The sequence below is a fragment of the Zophobas morio genome, unplaced genomic scaffold (genome assembly GCF_036711695.1).
Source record: "Zophobas morio isolate AGI-343-1 ecotype UQ-CSIRO unplaced genomic scaffold, CSIRO_AGI_Zmor_V1 ptg000017l, whole genome shotgun sequence".
Classification (NCBI taxonomy): Eukaryota; Metazoa; Arthropoda; class Insecta; order Coleoptera; family Tenebrionidae; genus Zophobas; species Zophobas morio.
The window spans coordinates 127,609-138,905 of NW_026972122.1; the positions used below are offsets into that span (position 1 = coordinate 127,609).

The following is an 11,297-nucleotide window of genomic DNA, read 5'->3' on the forward strand; positions in this document are numbered from 1 at the left end:
TGAGAAAATGCAGCTACTGATATTGGGTATGCTCTCATAAAATTTTAAATACTTATGTCGCTAAACTGACAAAAAAAAATCACAAACATTATTAATCACTCGATATTTTGCCCAAGTGTAAAAGTAAACTTTAAAAAATGTATTTTCTAACCACAACCCGTATAGTACGTACGATTAAAAATACCTATATACAGATTTTGAAATGACGTCAAAAAGCTTTGGAAGGTACATATAAACGTTTTGATTAGTGATTTTCCATGATCACGATAACCTTAAAACATGTACTACTTAAGTAAGATATGCGTTAAGCTGATATAAAGGTTTAAATATTAAAATTAATTCATTATCACTTAATGCATTTATCAAATTTTTTTTTTAGAAATTGTGTGTCATCGAGATTGTTAAATTCGCAATTATCACGTTTCATTTAAAAAATATTATTTGTTTACAAGTCGTACATCGGGTGGTTACGAAGTGGTGAAAATTTGTTTAAATTCATGAAAGAAAGTTTTTTGTTCCAATTTATTATTTAAAACCAAATGTAAAATTTATTAAGGGGTGTGTATGCTCAGTAAAATATATTTTACAATACGATTACTCCAAGCTGCGACAATTATTGGCTGCAGATTATTCAAATTATTTTTTTTGTTGCAGATTTTATACAAAACTTCTTTAAGAGTATTGTATAAAATCTTAACACATTCGCTGCCGTTCCCGCGCTAGCGCGTGATGGCGCTCGTTTTGGCAATGCCTCTCACGCTCTAGAGCGTTTCGATGCGTTTTAAATTCAACATGCTGCCATTTACACTGGCACTGGCATAGGAACATGAAATTTAGCCAGGCACTAGCTTAAATATTCTTTTTAAATTTCCCGCTTGCGGTTTTCGATTTTGGACTTAATTGTCAGTCTGACAAAATGAACGACACGGACGAAGTCGAGGCTGGGCCTTCGGCTCCAAAACGTATGAAAATCTCACAAAATAATAAAAGAGCTAGCACAAAGAAGTTTCTTACTGATGACGAACTTCAGGCCATCTTAGAAGCGAGTAGTGATAGTGACGTTGACATCTACTTGAACGACGGAAGTGAAGATTCCTCGTCGGAATCTGGTGACGAAGATGAGAGTATTTTTGATTTTCAACAAACTCAGACTGTTAGTACCAACAAGGACGAATTTCAATGGACAGAGGATTCAGGCTCTATGAAATCAGTAGAATTTACCAAAGAAGAGAAAATGCTTATTCCAATTCCTGGTAAGGAGCCGATAGATTTTTTCATGATGTTTTTGACTCATGAGTTTCTGGAAAGCATAGTAGAGCAGACCAACATATATGCAACGGAAGTTTTTTTATCCAAAGGAACTAAAGAAAAATCCAGAATAACTAACTGGAAAGAAACGACAAATGAAGAAATGATCGTCTTCTTGGGATTACTCTTGCACATGGGTAACATTAGAATGAGTAGATTGCAGGATTATTGGAAGACAGACCCACTGTTCAATATAAATATTTTTCATTCTAGTATGAGTAGAAATAGATTTTTACTAATAATGAGAACGCTCCATTTTGCAAAAAATCCAGAACCCGGTGAGGCAGTTCCCCAAGACAGATTGCATAAAATTAGACCACCCGTACGTTTTTTCAATGAAAGAATGAGCAAAATATTTTATCCTGGCAGAGAGTTGAGCTTAGATGAGTCCATGATGTTGTGGCGCGGTAGACTGGTATTTCGTCAATATATAAAAAACAAACGACATAAATACGGAATAAAATTGTACATGCTAACCGACCCTAATGGAATTATTTTAAAATTCATGGTGTACACAGGTTCACTGGATGATTGCGGCGGAAAAGGTCACACTGAAAAAGTTGTTCTGCATCTTTTAGATGGCAAGTTAAATGTTGGACACTCTTTATACATGGACAACTTTTATAATAGTCCCGCTCTTGCCAAAACGTTGCTGAAGCAAAACACACATTGCACAGGCACACTCCGTATTGACCGAAAAGACTGTCCAACTGAAGTCAAACAAAAAAAATTAAAGCGAGGTGAAACTATTGCAAGATATTCAGGGGGTATATTAGTTGGCAAATGGAAAGACAAGAGAGATGTGTGCTACATATCTAATGAATATGAGAATACTATGCTAAATGTCACAAACAGAAGAGGAGATACTAGAGAAAAGCCTCTGCCAATAATCCAATACAATACATATATGGCAGGAGTAGATAGGCAAGATCAATTATTATCGTATTATCCATGCGAAAGGAAGACTATAAGGTGGCCAACTAAAATTTTCGTTCATATTCTTCAAATGATGCTAATAAATGCTCACGGACTTTACAATAAATACTCGGGTAAAAAAATGAATTTATACGATTTTAGAGTTGCGGTAATACGCAAATTGCTACCAACACAAACTGTTGTGCAAGAAAATCAGCCAAAACTTGACGCACATTATTTGGTCAAGCGTGAGGAGAAAACATCGTCTGGGAAAATAAAGAGAAAGGCGTGTAAGACGTGCTACAAAAAGAATAAGCGCACGGATACAACATACGTCTGCCAGAAATGTCCAGGTCTTCCAGGCTACTGCCTCGATTGTGCAACGCTTACACACGTATAATCAATTTTTTATATGAATATTTCGAATTTTTGTTTATTTGAAGTTGTTTTTAGTTTTCGTTTTGCAATATAACAAATGTTTTTGTTAAGTTTTGTTTGTTTTACTAATTTTTGTAATAAAATGGAGAGATTTTATTTATTTATTTTTTGTTTCTTTCGTTATTCATATCATGTGTTGAAGCAAACTAATTTCTAAAATTTAACGCTCTTGCGCGTTGGGCGGCATTGGGTATGCAGTTTTCATTACCAGTGCCAGTCACGCTCAGGCGCGTTAATTTTCCAAAATTTCTAAAACTTGTTTTTTTTGTGTCCAGTACACTTACTACTTCCTTCAAGTGTTTATTTCTGCAAAATTTTGAAAATTCGTTCAAAAACTGAATTCGGCCCCTTGGGACTGATTGTTCCTAAAATGTGGCAGCGAATGTGTTAAACAGTACCAGAATGTTGGACCTGATACTAAAAAGTACCCTACTGATTGACCTATAAAAACAAGTCTTACTGTGATTATCTGGTTATTATTGTTTGAGAATGAACTAGATTACTTAATCAAATTTTTGACAAACTTGCATTAACTAATTACAGTGTTTTTTATATCAATGTTTAATTTCGTAAGTGTCTTTAAAATACTTAATAATTAATATTTCTTCCAGGCCAAGTTCAAAAGGTCAAAATGCATATAAAATAAAATGTTTCAAATTGATTGCTGCTATTTTATAAAAAACCTAAAATGAACACACTCCAATTTTTTACACTGCTTGTCGGTACGTGATATTTTTTATTTATTTATTCATTTATTTAATTATGTATTTATTTATTTATTTTTAATATCAAAATAACTTATTGCAGTCATAGCGTCTACACGCGCTTTCCACCAGCTAATACCACCCGACAAAAAAACGATCTTTTCGTGGAATGCAGACATCAAAGCTGGCACCCATCTCCCAGTACAATATGCCTCCCAATACGCCCTTCAAGGTAAAATCCATCTTCAGCCTTACAACAACACAATAGTTGTCAAACTCACGGATCTAACACATCGACTCTACAACGGAATCATTGACCATTTTCACGAATATGAAGCCAAAAATGTATCACTACTTCCGGAAGTACAAGCTTTGGAAAATGCATTTAAAATCACCTATACTGACGGTGGCTTGGTCGAAGGAATTTCAACACAAAACAACGAAATGGACTTTTCGCGCAACATCAAGAAAGCAATCGCGAGTATTTTTCAGCTAAACACTACCTTCCTTCAGAAAGAGTACCACCGTCCGGAATCGTTTGTGATGAAAGAGAATTCCATCTATGGACATGGTGAAGATGTCTATAGTGTTTTTCCTCAGAAAGGAGGGAAGATGGAAGTGCACAAGTTACACAATATGCCTGATAGTGAAAACATTTTTTCGCACATTGTTACTAATACTGAAGGGACGTCTTGTGATGTGACAAATGGAGTACCGGTAATGCATGACAGTAAGAAAACCTATGCTCTTGAAAAAGAAGGGGACTGTTATGTTGTTAAGAAAGTTACTACGGTGGGATCCATTATTTATTATCCATTTACAGCCAAATCTGACGTTCAGATGATTTTGGTAAATCAGAATTTTGATTTAGCTGAGGTCGTACCGATAAAGAATAAGTACCAGATTGGTGAGGAATATTTTGAGAACAGTTTGAGTTATGTTTCGTTTGACAAAAAAACAAACGACGAAACGAACGGTCGACGAAGCATCGACTACGACAAACTCTTACCCATGGTACGCGATATGCTGGAAGATATACCACAATATATGCACGAAGACCATATTAATACCAAAGAACCGGATCATAAACGCGGTCAGTTAATCAATCGTGTGCAGCAAATATTACTCAAATTCACACTTGAAAAATTCAAGGAGTTACAATCGATGTTGTCAACGCAGGCACTAAATGTCTTCTACCACATTCTTCCTTTAGTAGGTACCGAAGCCTCGACCCTCTATATCAAAACTTTAATCATTACTAAGACAGTACCTGATGATTTAGCCGTCGAGTTATTACAGAACATCGCAGGCCACATCCGACCTTCGCTCGATTTAGTCCAAAATCTCGAAGACCTCATCCACTTGGATTCAAAGTACAGCTGGGATATACAGAAAGTCGCCATCTTGAGCTTCGGCAACATAATTTATAAATCGTACGTTCATCAACTCCAGTCCAATTCAGACAGCTCTCAGGAACCCTATGAGAAGTACGTAGATGAGTACATCCACAATTTACGAAACTCTACGAAGTACATAGTCCAAGTGACTTACCTTCTGGGTCTTCACAACATGAAATTACCTATTCTTGCCCAGCGCTTGGTTCCAGCGTTCAACGGTGAATGGTGGTCGAATCAAAATTTACGATACATGGCAATTTGGGCTGCGGCACCGCCGATTCTTTTCAACTCTGGTCCTGACAAGATAATAGAGACCTTTTGGCCTATTTTTACCAATCGTCACGAGAAACTTGCAGTGAGAGCATTTTGTTATTATTACATTATGTATTCTAGACCGAGTTTGACAATGTTGAGGAACATCTTCACGTTCATGTTGACTGAACCCGATCAAGAATTGTACCGGATTCATTACACACTTGTGCAGACTTTGATAGAGTCAACCGATTATTGTCACCAAGATGTTAGATTAAAATTAGCTCAATTAATGAAATTTAGCCCACCTCCTCGCCGTGGCACCTCAAGTGTCAGCTTCTTTGGGTACCGAGACGAACTGTTCGGATTTAGCACTGGCATTCAAAAGTACTACATCAAAGCCGAAGATTTACGTATTTATTGTTATTATGTTACTTCCCAACTGTTCAACAGTTATGAAGAAGAGTGGGTGGTATATTGGAAAATTCAAGATGGAAGGGATAAAGATCCAGGACTCATACAATCTCTAGTTGATATTATATCACTGAGTCAAATAGACAGTTTTGATTTTCATGTTGAAGCCAGTATTGCCAGACGTGGTCAAGTTATCAACACTTTCGCTTTCGATAAAAGAAGTTTGAACGAAATGATGGGCCTCTTGGGCTTGTTCCTCGCATACGCTTCGAAATGGAACCTCAATCTCTTGCATATAAATTACGAAAGGTACAATTCATACATGATACCAACCGATCTCGGGATTCCCGCTTTTTGGGAGTACTTCATGCCGGAGGTACATTACAACAATTTGAGTGTAACTAAGCAGATTGAGGGAGACAGTATTCATTTCCGCATTGAAAACAAGTACGGTACTTGGATTCACTACAGTCACGGTTTGAGTTTCTACAATCCCATCGCTGACGTACGACAAGGAATAAACAAGTACCACGCGTACGATGCACTTTTTCCTCTTCACTTTAACTTGTCGTTGAACTCTAAACTACAGAATTTAGAAGTACATTGGCAAAAACATGATGACCCCCAAATGAACATCGCTGGGATTAGAACTCACGCAACGCAGCTAGTTTTTGTCAGAGATTCTGACGATTACGAGGAAAAGGTTCTAAGAGAGTTTATACCTCAGGGGGAAGAATTTCAAAGTGTCGGTCACGGCAAAAAATTTAGACATGACGTAAGTAAGTAAAATTGCTTGTTCGCATTTCATTAATTAATTTTGTTTTAGTACCCTATCTTTGACAAACACAATCTAGACACAGGTTGTATTTAGTTAACTACGATAGTGACATCCATGCCCCTTATGGTGTCTTCAAGAATCGACTACACATGTTCGCCGATCCCTCATCTAAATACTTCCACTCGCCTTTACAACACTGGGCCATGGCATGGCTAAATTTCCACCGCGACATAGTACTACTTCCAAGACCTGGGACCTACGGTTTCGTAGCTCGACTAGAACCAAGCAGCCAATTCGGTGTTACCAACATTGATTTCGCTTTATCGCAAATATTTGAATACGTTAGCAACAGTTCACACGTCCCTGGAGTCGATTTACACTTCCACCTGGTGTATAGTGTCAAAAAACACAACCAAATTCTGAAAACGTGGGATTTAGATGCGTTAACCGAAATTGCTTCAGGTCATAATTATGGTTCTTTGAAATTAAAGCTGAGTCGTATTCTTCCTAAACAAAAAGACTTTCGAGTATGTATTGAGGGTTACAAGAAATGGGCACCAGAAGAAGTAAATGGGCATTGGGGTATAACTATGGGGGAGAGTGACAACGGAGAGTGTGTTAACAACACCGTGATTGATATTTCCTCGAATGGTAGACGCTCCCTAGAACAAAAAAGTGGAAAGTATAAACATTCAAGTTGTCAGAATGTGGTACCATACTCTGCTCATAACATGAAATGTCTGGTCAGTCATACCACCCTCAGACACTACACTTACGAAGTCGCCAGTACTAACGTACCACCACGCTTAAAACAAATTGTCACTAATTTAGGAGAAGACTTGAAGAGTCTTTATAACCAGTACTACTCTTACAAGATTGCACACAATGAAAATATCACCGAAGACTCTTTCAAAGTAGACGTAACGTTCCCGTTAGCAGCACATGAAATTAATGTTGAAGTAGCGACAAGAGAACAAACGTACGAATTTTCAGGAATACCACTAAAGTACTGGGACTGGTTTAAAATAACCCCCGAATCTACAACGTACTCTTTAGCTTTTATAGAAAAGCACGAAAACGGCGAGATCGATCACTGCACCATCCGGTCCAAGCGTCGTCAATTCAATCAAAAAGCTGTGTCAGAAGTAGTACCAAACGAATGGACCTTGTACGTCGCTAACAATTTAGAATCACACGACCACGTCTACATAAAACGGGTTGATGACAAAATCGTAAGATAAAAATTATTCTTAAATTCTGTTTGATTTAGTAATTTTTGTAGGCTGTTAAACTCGTTCGTAATGACCACACTCTTGAAGTACTACCTGTAGCTGAAACCAACGATTATCACATTACATATGATGCAGACGCTTCTTCAAACGAACGTCAAGAAGAGTGGTTACACTATCGTATATTTGATGAAGACATCCATAAGCGTCTCGTTATCTTCCTTCAACAGAGTGGAGTTCATTTGGAGTATGATGTACGACACGTGGTGATCACGATTCCTGAGGGAACTTATTGGTACGGTCAGTGTTATTCTGGTGTCAAATCGTTAATTCCACCGACTACTGGCAACTTATTTTTTTCGAAGACTAATATATCTTCCATGGAACGGGAAGTACCCACCGCTGAGAAAATATCGCCCTCGACCAGTAACATTACAAAAGAAAAAATTTGAAGCTTAATTTGATAAGTACTTATGAGCAATGGTACCAAAATAGTGAACATTGTAACAATTTTTGTTTATTATCACTCGTTTAATACAAATATTTCCAATAAAAAATGCTTAACAACGTTGTCAGGTTGAAGAATTATGGCAATAAATACTTTAACCATTGCCATTGCTGTGTTTTTTCCGAGAACATTCTGGTACTTTTGACTAATTTCAAGTGTATAAAACTTTACAATATAAAAATGGAAATCAGATAAGAGGAATGAAGGTAAAGATAATAAATGATATTAATTATGTTTAAACGTATTTACACTAGGAGTAATCAATATAAGAAAGTTTACAGATTATACGAGAAAATATTATTCGCTATTATACATACAGGGTGTCTCAGAAACAAGTACATCAATTTTAATCAGTTGTGGGAGCTCATCAAACTCAACAACTTTTTTAATAGAGTTATGTCAGGGACTTTTTAATTATCAAGTTAAAAATTGTTAAATAACATATACTTGACATCAAAATGATTGTCAATGACAAAACAGTTGCTAGAGTACCTCCTTTATTGTTGTAGTGTTGTTATTATTTAAGGTGAACATAGACGGCTCGTGAATATATAGGTGGGAAAATTCTAAATTCGACTTGAGTTTTCCAAAAAATGCTATATAAAAAAGTTGTTCCGTGTCACGAGTTCTGTTACTGGTTAAAATTAATGTACCTATTTCTGAGACACCCTGTATATATATATTTTTTATTTCGTGTCGAGCAATGCGCAGACATAAGTTTTACTATCAAAGGACGATCAACAAGTAACTAGAGGTTTTTTATCCCTGATTATTAGAACAATAAACTATAGTTACATGTCTACATACACCGCCGTTTGCGATAAAAGTAAACAAACCGCCCGAATCTTTTTTAAAAATTTCGAACGAATCTCGGGGAAAAGGAAATCACTCGAGTGGTTTTGAAATCTCCGACAACTTAAAACAGAAAAAATGTGTTTAGGTTACGAGGAATAAGAAAAATTTTGGTTTGCTGATTTTTATAAATATATTTAAAATATTTACATTTTGTACAGCTAAAACTAAGAAACCTAACCTATAACTAATAATACACATAAAACTAAACTAACCTAACCTAACCAATAACTATATATACACATATAACTAAACTAACCTAACTTATAACTATATATACATATAAACCTAACATAACCTAACCTACACTAACCTAAAGCCACCGTCCAAGCTGAGGCAATAACTATCCAGGAAGAGAGCCGCATCGAGGGTTCGATGGGTCAGCCTCCGTTCCTGGTAGTATTGCCTCTCCCACTGGGCCCTCCACACGCAGAAAGCCTGGTACTCGGACAGTGGCTTGACGCCGTCGTCCATGTCGGGGAGAGGCGGCAGCTCCGTCCCTGGCGGCACAGTCTGCAAAACAAATGTATATTAGTCCATTATATCCAAAATAACACGAAATAAATACATACCTTCTGAGATGACGGCGCCTGAGCCATGAAGAGCGGCAGCAGGGTCTTCACAGCCCTCGAGTGGGCTGGCACCCTTGGACGAAATCTTCGCGGGGGATCGAGGTGGGCAGGTGTGGGGATATGGGGGATAGGAATGTGGGCAACAGGATTGGGGATGAAATAGGGAAAAATGAAAGGCGGAATTATAGGCGAAGGAGAACGAGAAGGAGGTTGAGGATGGATGGATTGGGGGTCGATCCCCGGTCTTCGTTTCGGCGGCCTCTCCTCTTGCGTCTCAGCGGGAGAGACGCAGTCGAAGGACCGCTTCTTCGAAGGGCCAGCGGTGGCGAAGTCGCTTCCTGAAATGAAGAAAATAGCTATTAGTGCATGCTTTACAAACAAAAAATAAAATAGTTAAAAGTTAAAGTACTTACCAGAAGATCCGCCCATTGTAAAAATCGTCCAACCTCACAGTTCGAAAAGCTCGGACATAATGAAAGCACGAAAAAGGTACTTGGCTTATATACCTACAGCCGCCCGCACGTAAACACTGGTGGGGTGTTTGCCGGGTGGGGATAACCCTTGGGCAGGTAAATGGCATTGCTGTGCAATGGGAGGTTTATTATCACTTGGACCAAATAATACTCAAATTCGATCTTTCTTAGACTATCATTCTTATTCTAAATCATTTGGGTTTACAAAAGACGTGAAATTTTTAGTGGATATCTATTTTGAAAATAATAATGAAAGAAAGGAAAAGTACTGAACAATATTTATCATGAATATTTAGTTATAGGAAGCCAGAAGAACATTTTTAGCTCGTATTCAATTCTCAGTTACTTACGACCTTTGAATCTACGCTTGTACTGGAAGGACAACCTTGGTTCGAGTCGTCTAGTTAACAGATTGTGGTTTCTTTAATGTAATCAAAAGAGAAAATCTAACCAGACACATAAAATACCAAATTTTGAAATTGATTGTCGACTTAGACAAAAGGTGCTTTCAGGCCTTCTCAAGGACACCGGGAAGTTTGACATTTCCAAAATCTCTGCATTCATTGCAAGTTTAGAACCTCTGGCACACATCACTGCGTCACTGAGAGATGATAACAACAAACTTGTGTGCACTGAAGTTGCAAAATATATCGCAAACTTGTATACCAACAGTAAGATGATCCCCAAGAACCATTTTGAAATACAAGCTGAGTTATATGTTGTTATAAAGGAATGGGATTCTATGTGCTACGCAGAGCTCGGTATTGTCACCGGTAATACTCCCAGAATTTATATACTCGTATTTTTCAATTTAAATATGTAATACATGTAATACGACGTCTACAAGTTTTTGGAAGGTATATATAAACATTTTGATTAGTGATTTTCCACGCTCACGATGACTTTAAAACATATACTACTTAAGTAAGATATGCGTTAAACTGATATAAAGGTTTGAATATTAAAATTATTTAATTATTACTTAATTCATATATCAAGTTTTTTTTAGAAATTGTGTTTTTTCAAGATTATTAAATTCACAAGTAACACATTCCATTAAAAAAAAAAATATTTGTTTAAAGTGACAAACATTTCTTTAAATTTTTGTTACAGTGTAATTATTTAAAACCAAGACAGTGTAAAGTTTATTACGGTTTATGTATGCTCAATAACATATACTTTACAATACGATTACCCCAAACTGTGACGATTGGCTGCTGATTGTTCAAATTCCTTTTGTTGCACACATGCACTAAACTTCTTTAAGAGCATTGTATAAAACCATAAACAGTACCAGAATGTTGGACCTGAGACTAAAAAGTACCCTACTGATTGACTTATACAAGTAAGTCTTCCTGTGATTATTTGTTTATTATTGTTTGAGAATAAACTAGATTAACTAATAAAATTTTTGACACACTGGCATTAGCTAATTACAATGTTGTTTTATATCAATG

At 36.8% G+C, this 11,297-nt stretch overlaps 4 protein-coding genes across 4 annotated transcripts; 3 read left to right on the plus strand and 1 right to left on the minus strand.

Annotated features, from left to right (window-relative positions):
* The first annotated feature begins 916 nt into the window (after positions 1 to 916).
* LOC135130551 (piggyBac transposable element-derived protein 4-like) lies at positions 917 to 2,623 on the plus strand. The gene has a single exon (XM_064057956.1). The coding sequence runs from the start codon at positions 917 to 919 to the stop codon at positions 2,621 to 2,623; it is 1,707 nt and encodes a 568-aa protein (XP_063914026.1).
* Positions 2,624 to 3,302: 679 nt separating this feature from the next.
* On the plus strand, positions 3,303 to 6,333 carry LOC135130042 (vitellogenin-1-like). Its single transcript, XM_064057349.1, has 3 exons — positions 3,303 to 3,383; positions 3,469 to 6,203; positions 6,255 to 6,333. Exons 1-3 carry the CDS (start codon positions 3,350 to 3,352, stop codon positions 6,297 to 6,299), a joined length of 2,814 nt encoding a protein of 937 aa, XP_063913419.1. The 5' UTR covers positions 3,303 to 3,349; the 3' UTR covers positions 6,300 to 6,333.
* On the plus strand, positions 6,278 to 8,079 carry LOC135130043 (uncharacterized). Its single transcript, XM_064057351.1, has 2 exons — positions 6,278 to 7,438; positions 7,489 to 8,079. The coding sequence occupies exons 1-2, from the start codon at positions 6,356 to 6,358 to the stop codon at positions 7,885 to 7,887; spliced, it is 1,482 nt and encodes a 493-aa protein (XP_063913421.1). The 5' UTR covers positions 6,278 to 6,355; the 3' UTR covers positions 7,888 to 8,079.
* An 898-nt stretch (positions 8,080 to 8,977) lies between these two features.
* On the minus strand, positions 8,978 to 9,979 carry LOC135130044 (uncharacterized). The gene is made up of 3 exons (XM_064057352.1): positions 9,781 to 9,979; positions 9,368 to 9,705; positions 8,978 to 9,308 (listed from the first exon to the last, which is right to left on the minus strand). The coding sequence occupies exons 1-3, from the start codon at positions 9,794 to 9,796 to the stop codon at positions 9,099 to 9,101; spliced, it is 564 nt and encodes a 187-aa protein (XP_063913422.1). The 5' UTR covers positions 9,797 to 9,979; the 3' UTR covers positions 8,978 to 9,098.
* Between the last annotated feature and the right edge of the window lie 1,318 nt (positions 9,980 to 11,297).

Coding starts and splice junctions, on each gene's coding strand:
- LOC135130551 (XM_064057956.1), top strand. CDS start 917: ATGAACGACACGGACGAAGTCGAGGCTGGGCCTTCGGCTCCAAAACGT.
- LOC135130042 (XM_064057349.1), top strand. CDS start 3,350: ATGAACACACTCCAATTTTTTACACTGCTTGTCG. Junction 3,384..3,468: donor ATTTTTTACACTGCTTGTCG/GTACGTGATATT, acceptor AACTTATTGCAG/TCATAGCGTCTACACGCGCT. Junction 6,204..6,254: donor GCAAAAAATTTAGACATGAC/GTAAGTAAGTAA, acceptor ATTTTGTTTTAG/TACCCTATCTTTGACAAACA.
- LOC135130043 (XM_064057351.1), top strand. CDS start 6,356: ATGTTCGCCGATCCCTCATCTAAATACTTCCACTCGCCTTTACAACAC. Junction 7,439..7,488: donor AACGGGTTGATGACAAAATC/GTAAGATAAAAA, acceptor TAATTTTTGTAG/GCTGTTAAACTCGTTCGTAA.
- LOC135130044 (XM_064057352.1), bottom strand. Junction 9,309..9,367: donor AGGCGCCGTCATCTCAGAAG/GTATGTATTTAT, acceptor TTTGTTTTGCAG/ACTGTGCCGCCAGGGACGGA.